Below are 19,115 nucleotides of genomic sequence, written 5' to 3'. Positions count from 1 at the left end.
TCTTCTTTTTATAATTATATGTGTTTTTGAGGTTGTTTAGCGTGGTGGGATATACTTCTGGTACCCCTTTGTATTATGAATTTTCTCTTGTTCTTATTGTGTTTTATATATAATATTATTGCCATTAAAAAACAAAAACAATTTCAACACAAATATTATCTTGGACGAAATTAAATACTCCCTCCGTCCTATATTATAAGCAAAAAAAAGTTTTCGCACTTATTAAGAAAAGTTGAATTTGATAATTTGAAGTATGACTTTTTGTGTTTTTCTTGAAATAAGTTTCATTGGAAGATGTAAAAAGAATTTTTATTGGTTATTGATTATGGGGAAAAGAAGAAAGAGAGTAAATTAAATTTAATTTGCATTAAATTTCATGAAAATATGTAAAAGTAAATCTTGAAAATGATAAAAGTTAATTATTTTTGCTTATAATTTTGGACAAGAAAAAGTGATTTTTTTTGCTTAATTATAATATGGGACGGAGAGAGTATATATGAAAACAAATTAAACCAAATTGAAATTTTGCAATCTGAAACATCCATCCATTAATTTCTTCAATTTAACAACTGATCCAAAGAAATTATCAGTTGGAAAAATTACAATATATAGTAGTTTTGCTTAAACATCACCCATTGAATAACATCATGGGTAATGCAAAAACTGTCTTAAGCTTATTAGGAGCAACTGCACACACAGCAAAAACAATAAAAAACTTAGGAGCTATAGCTATCTAAGAACACCATATTAGAGAGAAATCATTCAACTCATTCACCCATTGCTCAACATCATTTGCTTGTGAAGCCATTTTATTTTCTACCACCATGGCTTGACTTCTATTTTTGGCTAATTTGTTAAGTAGATTAACCATACCCCTCTTCCTCTTTGACCCTTGTGATGATGACTCACAACTATCTTCCGATGAAGAAGAAGGCTCCGGCGATTCCCGTTTCAAAGTCACCTCCATCTTTGGCTCTGTAAATACGTCAGAGCCAATGAGATGGGGAAAATTGAGCTTGGCCTTTCGGCCTCGCATCTTGAAAGCTGCTTTGTCGTAAGCCAAACCTGCTTCCTCCTCGGTCACATAAGTGCCAAGCCAAACCCTAGCACCATTTTTCTTTGGATCTCTTATCTCCGCTGCAAATTTCCCCCACGGCCTACGCCTCACACCCCTATAGCGCTTCCATGTGGGAGGCGCGCGCACTTCATGAGCGGATGCAGTTGTGTTTGAATTATTATTAGGGCTTTGAATTTGTTGATGTGATGTAAGAATGTTAGAATCATCATGAAGAAGGTATTGTTGAATGTGTTCCAAATATGTTAACTCTGAGTCTTTGGTGGGAGAAAACATGTTTTAGATGGTAAAAGTGACTCACACTACTGAGAATTGGATTGAGATACAGTTCAATGTATTAGTACTATTTATATGCAGCAACAATTTATTGTTTATACTTTATAGAGTGGCTTTGTTCAAAAATTGACATCCGTGTGGAAGCACGTGGGGTTATTCCTTTTTTTACTATATAGTGAGTGAGTTATGCTTCTTTCTGTGAAACTTCAATTGTCTCCACGTGTTTTTTTTTTAACGTTTCAATTGTCTCCACGTGTTATTTGCTTAAAAGTTGTATTGAGCATAAAAATAAACTAGGGATAACCCCGTGCGTTGCACGGGTTTGATTAAAATATATAATTAAAATATTTTTATAAATAAAAAATAATAATTGTGATAACTATAATCACATATATTTAAATAATAGATATTGTTTTAAAATATGATTATATTTAATATTAGTATATGGGTAAAAAAAAAAGTTGTTTAGAAATATTAGATTTTTTATTAATTTATATCGTACTTTGTTCATATTTTAATGTAATAGATTTCTTATAATATTTCATAAGTTTGAAAGGATGTATCATTTTTTATTTTATTAGTGTAATCATATAAGATTTTAGTTTTCATTATATGAGTTGCAATTTTATAGTCAAATGTCACTTTATTTTTTTATTTTTGATGTATCCCTTATTTTATTATTTTCAATAAGAGTTGGAGGCATACCTAATTATATTTGTAGACAATATTGCTCATGAGAAATGTTAAAATAAGTTTTGATTATAGAATATGATTCATATATGGTGGCTTTGACTATTTGTTCCACGTGATCTCATTTTTTGAAAATTATGTCTCAAACAGCGTATTTGCTTACTACGTTCTATGCAATTTAAGGTTCCAAATAGCTTCTCTACTTACTCATCTCTCGTTCTCTTGGAGTTTATTCTCACTTATTCAATTGCTGAAATTTTATTCCAACTTTATTAGTCCCAATTTTTTAGTCTATTGTTTGGTTCACATTTTTTTTTGTTTGGTCCTTTTGTTTTTGGTTTGTTTTTCTTTTTCTTGGTGAGGTTTGTATCGCTTCAAAATTATTGTTAGTTTTTGTCCCTCTTATTTAATATTTTCTTGAACATTTATTTTATTTTTCTTATTATATTATATAAACTTGAATATTTGTTGTTGTCAATATATAACTTTGGACGAAGATTTTATATATTTGAATTTAGGTTTAGTTATTTGGTTAAGGTAAAGAAAGTCTTATAGATGAATTTAAGATTTAACATGTGTCATTTTCTTATTTGCTTAAAAAAATGTCATCTTATTCTTATAAATATTTCACTATTTTATTTTCAGCCGTAACGTAAACATTCTTTTAGAATATGTAATTAATTTATCCAAAAAGTTATATTATTACGTAAATTAAATTAATAATTTTTTAATTATTGGTGAATTTTAGTTGTGTGTAAATATGTTTAAATATATGTGTGATTATATTTTCTAAATATATGTAAATATATTTTAACATCTACGGTTTTAATAATTTCTAAAATTTATTTTGACAAATGAGCATCAACAATTTTTATTTAATAATTTTTGTCTTTTTTTAATTTAATTTAGAAAGTTTTTAGTACAATTCTAAGTGGGAGGAAAAAGTATTTAGCACAATTTCTAAACTAACATGTTTTTAGCACAATTCTTTTCATCGATTCATTTTATGGTTGTAAGAATAGGATGTCATGCGTAGATTAAAATAGGACCATCTATTAAAATTCATATATATTCATATTGAACCATCCAGATTTAGGCAAGTGTTATACGATAAATGCATGAAGATTATATATTTGGATAACCTCTAAGTCAAGTTGAATCAATATACTTCTTGCATATATTACAATTATAAGAACCACATGACTTGAGTATCAACTACAAAAAAAAAACTTATTTTAATTTCTACTTTGTTATTGTTTCTATATTTCTCTTGATTGAGATCAAGTAGATTACCTACACATTGTAGACAATATAGTATTTAAAAATGAGACACATATTTATATTTCTAAATTATTTGGATTGTCTTCTTTTAATTGAATGCCTCCAACATCAATATACCCTCGATCTATATAAATTTTAAGGGACTTCAAAATCAATAAATAGAAGTCTCTTTTATCCTCTTCAACTTATTCACATGAAAAAAATTAATTATATTCCCATTAATCAATAATTTTTTATACAAATCTTTTACCTTATATAAAATAATAAATGAAAAAGAAAATAAGAAACAAATAAGCTAAAACATTAGACTAATAAAATAATAAATGAAAAAAGAAAGTTGTCTAATTACAAACATTATATCAATTAAAAAAAATGATGGTTTACAAACTGCCATCAGAGTTAAATACACATCCTCACATGAGGTGCCATTTTATAGGTTTACAAACATTCATAGGATGCAACGTAAGCAAAAATAGAAGTATGTTTTATCCTGTTCTCCTCCTTCACATGAAAAAAAAGGCATATTCATATTAATCGATTCAACTCAAAGTTTAATTAATCATCGAACAAAACACCGGTTGATATTTAAAAAAAATATCCAACCTAAAAAAGAAATATAAAAAATGATTAGAGATGTTCTAAACTCAGAGTAATAGAAAAATTCTAATTTACAAACATATTAATAGGCAACTATCACATATATGTATATCAATTTCTTAATCAATCACATGTAGACATACCACATACTCTAAGAGGTTAGACACTATCACCTACCAAGGACAAAAACCAATATACTTATGATGTAACTATATATATGCACACAATAGCTTTTAAATCAATTCAAGACACTATAATGTGTAACTTTAACATATGGAAGGTGAAAAAACATAACTTTTTCTCATGGAGATGTTAGACAAAGAAACCATAGAGTTTTTGCTATGAGATATAAATTAAAATTTTGTTAAAACATAGAAGGTAGACTTCCTGACTAATATGGTGGTGGTGATAATTAGCTTTTGGGTTAACTTTATATAGAGCTTGTGTTTGATAATTAGCTAAATTAACATATTCAATATTAGTGTCTCCAAGAATTCTTTGTTTTCAATTGCATTAATAGGGAATTGTAACATACAGTATATATTTTAATAATATATTGCAATGCAATTAAAACAATAACATGATGCACCATTCCACCTTTCATTGCTTGCAATTCATTTTTGTCTCAATTCAACAACAATAAATTGTGTTAGTTTTTTTTTAATATATTATTATTATTTATTATTTATTATTAGAGTAACTCTATTATATGAAAAAATATGAAAAGGTTTTAATAGAGATTGTAAACTTTTCTTATAAAGTGTCACATCATCACAATGCTTGCTTGTGAACAACTCAATCTTCCTTTTAAAGGATTGTTTGATAAATTTATTTGTCATAGTTAAAGAATAAGAGTTAAGGAATACGAAAGAATGGTAGTTTAAAAGTTGGTGTGACAAAGTTAATTTTTTTTTAAATAATAGCACAATAGTAATTAATTAATAAACAATATAACTAAAGTATTTTTTTTCATAAAATTTATTTATTTATTTTGTCAAGCATGGAATTTTTTTGAGGAGTAATTTTTTTATTTGGTGTATTTATTTAAAGTAAAATTTTACAAATTGCAAATCATATTTACGCATGCATGATTTATATTTTATGTTTGGTAGTGTAAAATATGAAAGAGCATATATCTATTCATTGTTCTTTTGTAATTTGATCTTTTTTTTTCTTTTCTTTCTTTCATTATTATTGGGAGCCATTATTATTGTAACATATAGATAAGGGTAAATAGTGTTATACCCCCCTGCAAAATAGGCGAGTTTTGCGTTACCCCCCTGCAAAATATTTTTTTGAGATTACCCCCCTGCAATGTCAAGATTCTTTGCGTTACCCCCCTGGCTCAACAAGTGGGCATATGACATGGAAGAATCTTGACGTGGCATGGCACGTGGAAATTAATTTATTTTTTATTTATTTTTAATTGCCAACTCATTAATTAATGTGGGTTTTTAATTAAAAAAATGAAAAAAAAACTTAAAAGTTGTTATATTTTTATGAACTTACTTAAAAGAATTTTTTTTTTTTTTTGACTAAAAGTTGTTATTATATATAAAAAAAAATTCTTATATATATATATAATAACTAATAATAGAGTAACCAAAAAAAAAAAACGAAGATGAAAAAAAAACTAATAATAATAATAGTAACCAAAAAACTAATAATAATAATAATAATAGAATAACCAAAAAAAAAAAAAAACTGCAATCACATAGTAACGCAAGAACAATCGTTTTGCCCTAACCCCCAAATTGAAATTGAAAACGAAGAACAATCGCTGCATATGAACGAAACGAAAAAAAAAGTTTCTTTAAAAAAAAGTTTTTTTTTTAAAAAAAAAGTTTCTTTAAAAAAAAAAGATTTCTTTAAAAAAAAAGTTACCGTAAAAAGAAAAAGTTTTTTTTCATTTTTTTTAAATAAAAAATAAATAATTACTGAGTTGGCAATTAAAAATAAATAAATTTCCACGTGTCATGTCACGTCAAGATTCGTCCATGTCATATGCCCACTTGTTGAGTCAGGGGGGTAACGCAAGGAATCTTGACATTGCAGGGGGGTAATCTCAAAAAAATATTTTGCAGGGGGGGTAACGCAAAACTCGCATATTTTGCAGGGGGGTATGACACTATTTACCCTATAGATAATTATTTTGGAGGATGAATGGACACACAAAATAAATTGTGGGACAAATTTTAAATAGATATGAGAAGCTCTCTAAAGCATGCCACATCATCACAATGCTTGCTTTTGAGCAACCCAACCTTCCTTTTACTAGTAAAAGATAATTTGAAAATACTAACTAGTACTATCGAGATACTTTTTAACTATTTTAAATAATAAGTTTTTGTAAAAAATTTATAAAAATATGTTAAGTCAACAAATTGAGAATTGAAATGTTTCACATTTTAAATAAAAAATTTATTTAAATGAAATACTTAAAGAGTATTTTTACTTTAGGACATTCGTTAGCGAGAGTGCGAGTCCATGATATAAAATCCATGAAATAGTTTCTTTTCTTCTCCTCTTAGATATGTCACTATTTTTCTTTTTTTTTCTAATCTTCTAATACCCGTATTTTGTATGTTAAACCCGAACCGGTACTCAATCCAGTAGTGAGTAAGTTGGGTTGAGATAATGGGTCATTAATTATATATAAATTTTTTAAATAATTCTCAACAAAATATATAATTATATGACATTTTATTTCATTTAAAATTTAAGCTAATTAAATTTTACTATTTAAAATTTAACACTTGAAATCACATGAAATGGTGTCACTATTTATGAAATAAATTTCTGCTGCAAAAATAAATGAAATAAATTTAAATTTATGATAATATTAAATGAAAATAATTATTTTCAATGTATTTTCTTGGGTATGTTTGGATTAATGGAATGAGATGGAATGAAAACGTAATATAATAATGTTCCATTGTTTGTATTTGTAAAATAATAATGGAATGGAATAGGATGGGATGAATTTCATCCAATACCACTACTTAAAATAATAATGTTCCATTGTTCATCTCCTTTTTAAAATATTCAAACAATGGAATGAAAGATTTATTTCATTCCGCTTCATTCCACTCCACTATATTCCGCTCCGCTCCATTCCGTTATATTTAATCAATCCAATAGAGCCTTTAGGCTTCGTGATTATTTGTTTTGTTTCGTATAGGGAGTATATAGAAACACAAATAAATTTATTTCAACTTACTTTAAATTAAAATTAATTAAGTGAAATTAATTATATCAAATCAATTCAACAAACATACACTGAATATATTTGTATGTATCAATCTCTTTCTAAAAGTATATAGTGTATATTATTTTAAGTAAAATAAATTTTTTAATAATATAAATTGAGAAATATATATAATATGAAAATTTATTTTGTGTTTCAAAATAATAATATTTTATTAAAAATTATTAAAATACAGTAATTCTACAATTAGATCAAGTCTATATATTAAACGTTCCCGGAAATGTGTGTGGGTGAGAGATTTTGAATTATTTCCTCTGTGTGTTGAAAATATTTATTTACTTAATTTGTTTTGTTGGTTACATTTTCTGTCAGATGTTTGTTAAAAAAAAATTACATTTTGGGTGTGTTTGATTCGTAAAACAGTAAGAACTTGACAGAACAACACAGGACAGAACAAGATAATACGGGACATGACAAAATTGTATCAGAGAGATATAGGGCAATAATATTTTTATATTCGATAATATAATTGGTATTTTCGTATTTTTTTATAGTTGTACTGCGGACAAAAAGTTGTCATGTGGTTTAGTGAGGACAAAAAATCTTGTTATTGTCCTGTCCCTTACTACCTAATTTGTCCAGTCTCATAATCAGTTTCAAATCAAACCGTGTACAACAAAAGTTGTCCAGTCCCCTATTTTTAGCAGATCAAACGCACCTTTTATGCGTCTGTATGGTTACAATTTTCAGCGATAGATAGAGTACACAATTTGTTGTCCCCGTGAGTTTATTTCAATTGCAGGAGTTGTGTTCAAACTTCGGACTGGTTGCGTTTGGCCTGACTTTTTTTCAACCTGAAAGTTACTTTTAGCTTAAAGTTAAAAAATATAACTTTAAAGGAAATGTAAAAGCTGTTTGGATTTTTTAAAAAAAAATTTAAGATAAAAGCTACTTTCAAAACAATTGATTGACTATGATAAAATATTTTAATTAAAATTTATTCTAAATTATTAAACACACACGTGAGATTATTTTTTTGGTATAATAAGTGAATATTTTTAAGAAGTATGTCAACGAAAAAAATGAATTTTGTTACAAAAGAAAAAAATTATAATAAATTTTTTTGTATTATTTTTTTTATATAAAAACTTTAATAAAGTTGTACTTTTTTTAATATTTAAGAAACATAAAAAGATATTAAGATAAGAAATATATATATATATATATATATATATATATATATATATATATATATATATATATATATATATTTTTTTTTTTTTTTTTTGTGTTAATATAGAACCTGAACTATTTCAAAATACATAATTTAAGTTGAATCAGTCTATACTACGAATGTTCAAAATATAAATGCCCAAAATGATTGGCTCAAAATGCAAATTACCTTATATTTGACACAAAATGAGTAGAAATTTTTTGTGAAAGATTCAAGGTTAATTTTAGACCCAAAATCCAACTAAAAATGTATACATAATTTGAATTGTATCAGTATAAATCAAGAAGACGAAGTGAAGTACAATAATTAATAGATGATGTGTATAAATGACATGTTCGGTTCTTGTTTCCGAACTTTAGCGAGAAGATTATAGGTTTTGAATTGATATTTGGTTCGGGAAATAGAATCCGAACTAGACTTAAGGGAGAAAAAAAAATGAAAATTTAGAGGGCTGGGAGCAATAAAAAAACCTAAAGAGAAAAACTCATCAAATACTATTATTAATACTCTCATATGAAAAATATTATTTAAATACTATCATTTCATTTTATTTCTTTGGTAATTTTTATACTACCATTTAAATACTAGTCTATGAAATTGTGAATAAGGTTTTTTATAATAATAATAATAATAATAATAATAATAATAATAATAATGTCCAATACGTTTTAAAAAAAATGATAGCATATTATAATAACAATTCACTGTGGCATTATGTCAAACCGTTAGAAAAAAATAAAATAATATATATGGTGAGTGGGAATCGAAGAGGGATTTGCCGAGAAGCTAGCTTTTGGCAAAATAAGTTCCATATTCTAACTTTGTTGGAAGCTCATTATTTGTTAAATTTACACATAAATTAAGCTACTTTTTTAATCAAGTACTTTTAAAAAAAACTGTTTGGCCCGACTTCTCCTTATATAAAGTAAAAAGTTTAAAATAAGTTGGGTCAAACGGTACCTCAACTTATTTATTTCTAAGATAAAATTTCTAGCCCCTAAATTGTTAGACAGAAAAAAAAAATTAAACAATTTTTGTGTGGATACACGCCGAAAAGAAAAAGGTTTAAATGATTTAATAATGATACGGAGTTTATTAGTTCTATTATTGAGCATTATAATATCAAAAAAAAAATTATTGAGCATTATAAACATTTTGTTAAGAATCATCAAAGCTGTCATTTCATAGATCATACACATAGGAGTGATATGCTCATCATATGGTAAAAGCTTATAATAAGCTTACAATATAGTGACTCTAACATAGAGCAATTTTGGACGTAATATAAGCAATTAATGAACTAATAACTACTTCTAACTAACTAATGGAAACTATAGCTAATTATCAATATTCTTAACACTTTTTCTTTTTAAGAAATCAAATAGTATATTAAAATACAAGAAGTGTTTACAAATAAATAGATTGAGTTAACAATTTATACAAGAAAAAAAACAAGTGATCTAGGAACTTATCATATCGGGGGCTAAAAAATAGTAAAATAATAAAATAAATGTATTTATTGATACAAAGTTATTATTTTGTTTACATTATCCATCCAATTTGTTTTGTTATCATATTATCGATACAAAGTTTTCATAATTGTTTAACTATTATGACTTACTAATGGTCTTTGGAGAACTTGTGGGACACAAAAATTGAGTTATTTCCTCTCAATTAATTTTTTTTCATACGCAGAAGTTAGATATCAAATTTTTAATTACATGCTTCATAAACTAAAATATTGACTTTTTATCGCCAAAAAATAAATAAAATATTGACTTTTTTATTTTTAGTGATCATGTGTGGAATAAATTTATAACTAATTTGACTATTAGATTAAAATGAAATGGAGAGTAGAGATTTGGAGTAACTCAATTCTTTTGAGTTACTCCAGAAAATTCCTTCGGGAGTCGACGGATCTCTCATATATGTGTGTGTATATATATATATATATATATAGGGAGTGTATCCGGTGACAACTGATAATTATTGTGATAAACGAGAACTATTAATAATAACCATCAGATTTAATTGACGCATCCGATTAAAATCCGCTCACTCACTTAATATTTCACATGATTCTATTTGTGCATATTCGAAAATCTTTCTATATATAATGTTTACTAGTTTAGTGCAGCTCCCTTCCAAACTTACAATTTACCCCTCTCTCTTTAATTTTCAGTTGGCTTGCCGTCTTGCGTTCTAGTAGTAAATGCTAGCTCTGCATATTTTGTTTTATTTCTTTCTTTTTTTTCAATTTATTTGTTGTTCGTTGGCAGTCACATACTTACCACAGCGATTAAAAAAATTAGAAATCGTTAAATGCAGAACCAGTAAAAACAAGATTCCTTGAAAGATTTTAAAATTAACAAACAACAACAGAAAAGATCAATGGTTCCATCAAACAGCTACAAAAGCGGATTGGTGAATACAATAAACGGAATTAATAGTGTAAATATCAGATGCAACAAAAAATAGGTTTACTAAATCAAATCTCTGGCCAAAAGAATGCATCCTCTAACTCCCACTTCAAAACAGAGAGCATCCAATGAGTTATATGAGAATGGCATGTGTATCCATTCACAATTCTCAGATAAATCCAAGACATAAGATGCATCTAGATTTTACTCGTTCTGGGTTTTGCGATGAAAATTGAAGAGAGAGGTACAGGTCTATTCCAGTAAATTTTGAAGAGAGCTAGTAAATTAGGAAAGATTATATATAGAAAGATTTTTTAATATGTACAAATAGAATCATGTGAAATTTTAAGAGAGTGGGCGGATTTAATTGGATGCGTCAATTAAATCTGACGATTATTATTAATAGTTCTCGTTTCTCCCATGTATATGGTAACCAATTTTTATGTGCAAAAGACTATGTTACCCCACCAAACCCACTAACCCCGTTACACAACCATGTGGTGCATATCATTTGCATGAAAAAAAAAAAAAAAACTTTCTGCACGTTTAATTTATTTTTTTACATATGAATTTATTAATTAATTAAAAAATAAACATTTTATCATTATGCAAAATTTACTAATAAAATCAATGAGTTAAAATAAAAATAGTCTAAACCCATGGATAATTCAAACAAAAATTTTAATAAAAAATATATATTATCATCCTCCTTAGTTTGCTTTTGCATATTTGTAAGTTTAATTTATAAATTTTGTCAATAAAAAAATATAAATTATATTCTACCAATTTTTTATTTATAAATTATCAAGTTTAATTTTGAAATATGTAGTAAAGAAATAATAGGGACATTTTAGGAATTTAAACATTTATTCCCAGGAATAGATTTTATAAACGAAACACATTTTAGTTATTTCTAGGAATTATGAAAATTCATTCCGAGGAGTTAAATGTACCATCCAAACATTTTCCTTACATTTTTTCTGGAAAAAAGTTCCCACAATTATATTTCAAGGAAAACAAACCTGGCAATTTATTTATCATTAAAAATGTTATGCTCAATGGATTTTCTCACTTTGTTTGGGTCTATCTCAATATTCGTATCATTTCTTGATTTCAGATTATTTAGTTTGGAAAATTCATCATGACTTGCTGCTTAGTGCGGGGAGCAGTGAGTACGTGGATCGATCTGTGCTGATGGTCTCGGTGCATTCGCTTTAAGTTATTAAGGACTTCTATTTTGTCTTTTAAGATTAAATAGGAGTTGGTATGCTTCATTGTTCTACATTCATTTTTTTGAGTAATTCTTAGTTGGGCACAACCCCAACAAAAATTCATTTAGGCACACACCCATAAAATAGAAAAAGTAAATGTTAAATAAATTAGTCACATCATCTAATATTAATTAATTATTTTATATTTAAATTTTTTAAAATTATGTGTGTGTGCCCAACACCTTTTATTTGGTGTTGTGCTTATAGAAGTGTTCCTCCATTTTTTTTTAGGTAAGGTCAAATCCCCCTTGTAATTATCTTATTTATCTTCTTTTTAATAATAGGAAAATGTTAACATGTGCACCAAAAACACATGTTAAGAAAGTAAAAATAGAAATAATATATTGAAATATGTGATTTAACTTCTTAAACATTAAATTTTTTTTTAACATTAAATACAATTTTTTATATTTAAAACCTTAAGATGTATTTTTAGTGCACATGTTAATATGACCTTAATAATAATATGAGCCCGCAAGAGAGAAATGTGAATATAATTGAGATATCTATCTTTATTTTATCTAGATGCTCTTGATCTATAAAAATAAAAAATAAAAATGTTTGATGGACTTGTCACTATCAATCAACGTGTATGTACTATGTAGAAGTTAGGATTGGATTAGTTAGATTAGATTGCTGGATTTAAAGGCAGTGAAAGTGACAATGCAAGAAAACCGACAAAAGCGATAATAACAATACTATTCTATTACTATCGTATGGCCCCCGGATATTAAATTATCATCTATTTTAACTTTTTTTTTAACTTATCTGGTTCAATTATCTGCAACAGATTAATCAAAAAATAAACAAATTAAAAAGCCAAAGAAAAAAATATATTAAACACTTTAGGCAAAAGAATGCTTAAAAAGGAGTTTGCACCATAGTACTGTATAGGGATGGCAATGGGCGCCCACGGGTGCGGGTTTGAGTGATACCAAACCCACACCCGAAATCAACACCCAAACCCAAACCCAAATCTGTTCAGGTGGCAAAATCACACCCACGCCCACACCCATTGGGTTCGGGTTTTTTACACCCAAACCCAAATCCACAACACATTTTGTACTACTTTGCAAATTTAAGCAAAACAAGGTAAATTTAAGCAAAAACAATGGAATTTAAACATATTGTCAATCACTTAGCAAAAACATAGGTTTAAAATTACAAGGGAATTTAAAATTACAAAATAGTCTTTCAAGAAATTAAATTACAACTAAACCAAAATTAAGTTCTTCCAACTTTCAAGCAAAATTCAAACACAATTTTGGTTTGTGGTTTGTGAAAAACCTAATTTTACTTTTACACTTATATATATATGTGGGGGTATTTAGGTAATTTTAACATGTTTCGGGTGGGTGTATGGGTTTCGGGTGTGGGTTTGAGTGATACCAAACCCACACCCATATTTTCGGGTGTCACCCAAACCCAAACTCAAACCCAGTCAATTCGGGTTTCGCCCGTTGACTTGGGTTTGGGTTCGGGTGGGTCTCACGGGTTTGGGTTATTCTGCCATCCCTAGTACTGTACAAAATAAGATATTACTTTAGAAGTATCAAAGTTTTTTTTTTTTTGAAAAAAAAAAAAACTTTGTTATTTCTAAAGGTTTTTAAATCTATTACTCTAGAAGTAACAAAGTTTTTTTTTATATGTATATAAAAAATATTAATAGTCCTATATATAAATTAGGAGACTCTTAATTAAAGTTTGAGACTCTCCGTGGTGGCTCACTATGCACTTAGAGGTGTCGATTTGTTGAGTTAATTAACTTTTTTTATAAAATTAAGAATGCTACTATTAAATTTAATTAAGAATGTGTCAATTAACTTTAGTTATTAAATCTATTTTGAGAAAAATAAAATATTACTTTAGAAGTAACAACGTTATTGTTTTTAATCTATATAAAATATATAAATAGACATTTATAAAAATTAGGAGACCCTTAAAGTTTGAGACTCTCTGTGGTGGCTCACTATGCCCTTAGAGGTGTCGAGTCAAAAACACTTGAGTTCAACCTCTATCCGATAGTATAATCTCTTTTCGTCAATAATATTAAAAATAATTGATACTTAAATTATACTATTTGTCTGCTTAAGAATATAAATTCGAAAAAGTTAAATGCACGAATTTCAAAAAATTATTTTAAAATTTAAAAAATTAAGTACTTTTCAAATATATTTCTAAATTAATTTATCAATCCTAAAAAAATATGATTCTTTGCATTGAAAACAGGGTTTTCTCGAGTAATAATCTGTATAAAATCATAATTTTAAATATTTTACTTATAATAATAATTGTAAACGAATATATTAAAGTTTAAAATGCTTACGCCAACTATCCATGTTCGTCAAAAAAAATTATATTGTCCATGTGCATTATTATTCATAGACCACGCAGCAAGACTCTCTTCTTTTTTATTTTTTTATTTTTTATTTTGGTACATAATTCTCTTCTTTTTTATAATAATGGGAAAAATGTCAATGAGGTTGACGGGATTATCTGTTATGAATAAATAAGTAAATATATAAAATGCTTTTTTTTTTATTAAACCAAAAGAGGTAGAGTTAAAATGCACTCCACCCGAAAATATATTAAGCAAGCAAACTGGAAAAAACAAATTACATGGAGAGGACTAAATCAAAACTCCATTAACAAGAGCATAATCTAAAACAAGATATACCTAACTTGTTTTTATCAAAATAGTCCCTAATAAACAAATGAGCTTCTTGCCAATATGCTATGTAAATTAAAGTAAGACCATGGTTAGCCATAAGATCAGTCACTTGATTCCCTTCTCTAAAGATGTGAGTGACAATGAAATTCATGGATTTTGCCAAGTGAAGAACATTTTTTCATCTGTTTCTTAGAGACCAAAAAACTGGTTTATCAGGATTTTGAAAAGCTGAAACAACCAAAGTGGGGTCAGTTTCAATCCGGATATTGTGCCAATTATTTTGAGAAGCAATTTCAAAAGCCCTCATTGCTCCACAAAGTTCAGCAAAGTAGGAAGTGGTAATACCTAGAGGTTCAGCAAAACCAAAAACAAACTCTGCAGAATGATTCCTAAAAATACCTCCACAAGAGGCAGTGACGGAGCCAGAAATTTTCAATTGTGGGGCGATAGAGATAAACACGAAAAAATTTATAATATGACATTTGAAGAATGGTAAAAAAAATGCTTATATATGAAACCGGATATGTAAATGATGAAAGAACCTAAAAAGTGAAAAACAATAATTTATGAAACCGAAAGAAGTATATGTAAATAATGAAAGAGTTTATGCTTATATTATAAATTTGAAAAATGCTAACTAGTGGCTCTGTGACATTAGTTAAGGAAGTAAAGATATATAGTAAAAATATCTTAAAAATTTGACAAAATTTTAAAGTATAAAATGTGTTATTTTTAATATAAATTTACTTTTTGTAGTTTATAAACTAGTGCTCTAGAGATACTATAATTAAGATAACTCTTTAAATTTTAATTATTTAGAATTATGTGTAAGAGATATTCCCTCCGTCTCAAAACTATTGTTACAATTTGACTATGTGTACTATTCATACAAGCTACTTTGACCATATTTTATTAATAATGTATAAAGATAAATATTAGCAAATGAGATCTTGTTATATTTGTCTCGATGAGTACTATCAAAATATCTAATTTTCATAATTTTTAATAATGCACAACTAAAGATATTAATGATTAAAATTGTGCATCGACAAGTGTGCAGTAGTAAAATGTGACAATTATTTTGGGACATAGCTAGTAGGTGATAGTAGTAAGTTGAATTAGTAAGCATGTTGTACATTTCACATTATGCATGTTGACCGGGGTATTTGGCTAGTATATATACAATGCAATTTTAAAAATATTTGTGCAGGCCCATGCCCCCAAAGTGGTGGCTGTGGCTCTGTCCCTGACAAGAGGTATTACATGGGTTTCCATTTGATGCACCATCAATATTACATTTTAACCCGTTCGCAAGAGGAGGCAACCAGCAAACTTCTTTAAAATAAGTAGGTTTGGGCTGGTGAATATTAATTCTAAAAAACTTCAAGAAGTTGAAATCTCTTATAGAATTAGAGGAAGATTTGCAAGTGTTGTTACCTGTAAGAGTGGTATTAGCTATGTCAATAGTTAATATGCATAAGCCTTTTCTTATATATGGTGCATAAGTCATTCACAGCCATCAGATGATTTTACACATGTAATAATCATAACTAAAGAACTTTATATTTTTGCTTGCTCAATTTCGGCCACATTTTACATGCGATTCGATCACCGATTTCGAAAATTAATACCGGAAACATTCATAAAATCGAACGACGATCAAAACGGTATAAAGAACGTCGAGTTTCGTTGATTATTGAGGGAGAACGAACCGGGTCGACGAACCGGGTCGTCGTGACCCGTTTCTGCAGAAAATGGGTGAGGAAGATGATGAACAGTGACGCGCGTCCACGCCCACTCTCACTGGCGGCGCGTGGGGGCGCGTGCGGTGCCAAGGAGACTCCAATTTTTTTAATTATTTTTACATAAAAATAGTAAATAATTTTCTGAGAATTTTGGGATCAGTTTGGTATTTTTCTGAGACATGGAACTATTTTTAGTTAATTAAATGAGGTAAATATGCTTTTATAAATATAAGATATTAATAAAATTTTCCCAAAATTTTATTTAGGGTATTTTGAATTATTTGGAACGGTTGGGGATACCTCACTCTCTTCGGTTTTATATCGTCTTAAACATTTAAATTTATTTCACAATTTTTATTAAGGGTTAAATATGTTTTTGGAGAACAACTCTTTGAAACCATTCCACAGCAAAAATGGTTTCATACCGTTATACACTGAAACTATTAGTCTAGTTAAATGGTTTCATGGCGTTATACACCGAAACCATTATTATAGTTAAATGGTTTTATATGAGCATTAGTGTCAAGATGTTATACACTGAAACCATTAGTCTTGTTAATTGGTTTCAAGATGTTATACACTGAAACCATTTGTCTAGTATAGTTAAATGGTTTGATACTGTTATACACTGAAACCATTATTATAGTTAAATGGTTTTATATGAGCATTAGTGCCAAGATGTTATACACTAAAATCATTAGTCCTTTTAATTTGTTTCAAGATGTTATACACTAAAACCATTTGTCTAGTTAAATGGTTTCATACTGTTATACACTGAAACCATTATTCTAGTTAAATGGTTTCATAGCATTATACACTGAAACCATTAGTCTTGTTATTTGGTTTCAAGATGTTATACACTGAAACCATTAGTCTAGTTAAATGGTTTCATAGCGTTATACACTGAAACCATTATTTTAGTTAAATGGTTTCATATGGGCATTAGTGCCAAGATGTTATACATTGAAACCATTGTTATTAAGTAAAACATCACATAACCATTTTACAAAACCATGCTACATAAAGCAAAAAATCATATAAAGCAATTAGGGTTAGTTTAGTTGAAAAAAATTTGGATAGTATGCATGAGATATTGGATTCGATCATTTTTTTATTGTAAAGAATATATATATATATATATATATATATATATATATATATATATATATAATTAATGTATGAAATTTTATTTATATTGTGATTATGATTGATAAAACTTAAAATTAAATTGTATGTTTGACAAGTATGATTTATATATACATGAACCATTCGTTATTATGTTGGGCTTCGAGTGGGTGTATGACGAAAATTAATTAAAAATAGATTTTTATAATATATACTTCAAAGGAACAAAAGTTATTATTTAATTGGAAACGGGGGGCGCGCTAGAAATTTGGGGGGGTGCGCTAGAAGTTTGGAGGAGGGAAAAAAATTGGGTGCGCGCTATAAATCTTGGGGAGGAAAAAAAATTGGGGGGCTCACAAGAAATCTAGGAGAAAAAGAAAAAAAAATTGGGGGGGGCGCTAAGCAAAAGGGGGGCGCAAGTAATGGGGTAGTATATGGGGGGCGCGCGAGTAATGGATTGCCTAATTTTGGGCTTGGGCTGACCTTTGGTTGACTTTTGGTGTAGGAAGCAAATATGGTGGGTGTAGGAAGCAAGTTTATGCATGGTGCATAAGTTTGGGCTTATGCACCATAACCACACCCATTAGCTATGATGCATTGTAAATAGTCCTTAAAAAAATAAATGTATGTAAAGTCACATAGTTTAATTCGTAGAAATATTATAATTTATATATATTGTAGGATCAAAATTCAAACTCTAAATCTATATTTATTCTCTTTGATAATAAATTTTTATAATAAATTTTTAGTCATTAAACTACTTTAAAATATATATATATATATATATATATATATATATATATATATATATATATATATATATATATATATATATCGCGTGAGAATGACAATTATATATATATGATAATGGTGAGAATGAATATAAGCCATGTGATCAAAAATATGTGGCAGATATTAAAAAATACTCTTTTAAATGTGTCACATGAGATTAATTCTTCTCAGAACACAAACCACTCCGCTTCTCTCACCCTCTTTTCCTTTCCTAGTAGGGTTGGGAATAGGTCAGGCGGCCTACAGGGGCCTTCGTCCAGGCCTGTATAAGCCTTGCCTGGCCTGACATGGTTATTAAAAATGTCAGGCTTAGGCTTTGAAAACGGCCTGTTTACATAAATAGGCCAGACTTAGGCTTTTAAAAAGGCCTACGAGGCCTGATAGGCCGGCCTGTTTATAATAATTATTATTTATATAATATTATTATTTATATCTTATAAAAAAAATATTATTTATATAAATATTATTAGCTTTTAATTATTGCGAGTTTTCATAATCGTATTTGTTATTTTATTAGTTTTTAATTATTGTGTTAATCATATTATTAGTTTTTTCTTAATGTTGTAGAAATTATAAAAATTTAAATGTGAACTTTTTAAGGCCTGTTTAGCCTATTTAAAAAAATTACATAGAGAAGTTTTAATATAACACAAACTTTTAAACAGGCTACAAGGTCAGGCCAGGCTTTTAAAAAGCTCAGGCCAGGCCAAAAAAAATAACATTTGATAGG

The 19,115-nt window shown here is 27.8% G+C and overlaps 1 protein-coding gene across 1 annotated transcript; it reads right to left on the bottom strand.

Annotated features, from left to right (window-relative positions):
* Positions 1-616: 616 nt before the first annotated feature.
* Positions 617-1,372, bottom strand: LOC123891550 (ethylene-responsive transcription factor 1-like). The gene has a single exon (XM_045941429.1). It carries the CDS (start codon positions 1,349-1,351, stop codon positions 734-736), a length of 618 nt encoding a protein of 205 aa, XP_045797385.1. The 5' UTR covers positions 1,352-1,372; the 3' UTR covers positions 617-733.
* Between the last annotated feature and the right edge of the window lie 17,743 nt (positions 1,373-19,115).

Source organism: Trifolium pratense, linkage group LG6, assembly GCF_020283565.1.
Source record: "Trifolium pratense cultivar HEN17-A07 linkage group LG6, ARS_RC_1.1, whole genome shotgun sequence".
Taxonomy (NCBI): domain Eukaryota; kingdom Viridiplantae; phylum Streptophyta; class Magnoliopsida; order Fabales; family Fabaceae; genus Trifolium; species Trifolium pratense.
Note: the sequence above shows the minus strand (reverse complement) of the source record. Positions and strands in the feature narration are given on the sequence as shown.

What these genes read in the sequence shown, in the direction of transcription:
- LOC123891550 (XM_045941429.1), bottom strand. Translation starts at nt 1,351, where the DNA reads ATGTTTTCTCCCACCAAAGACTCAGAGTTAACATATTTGGAACACATT.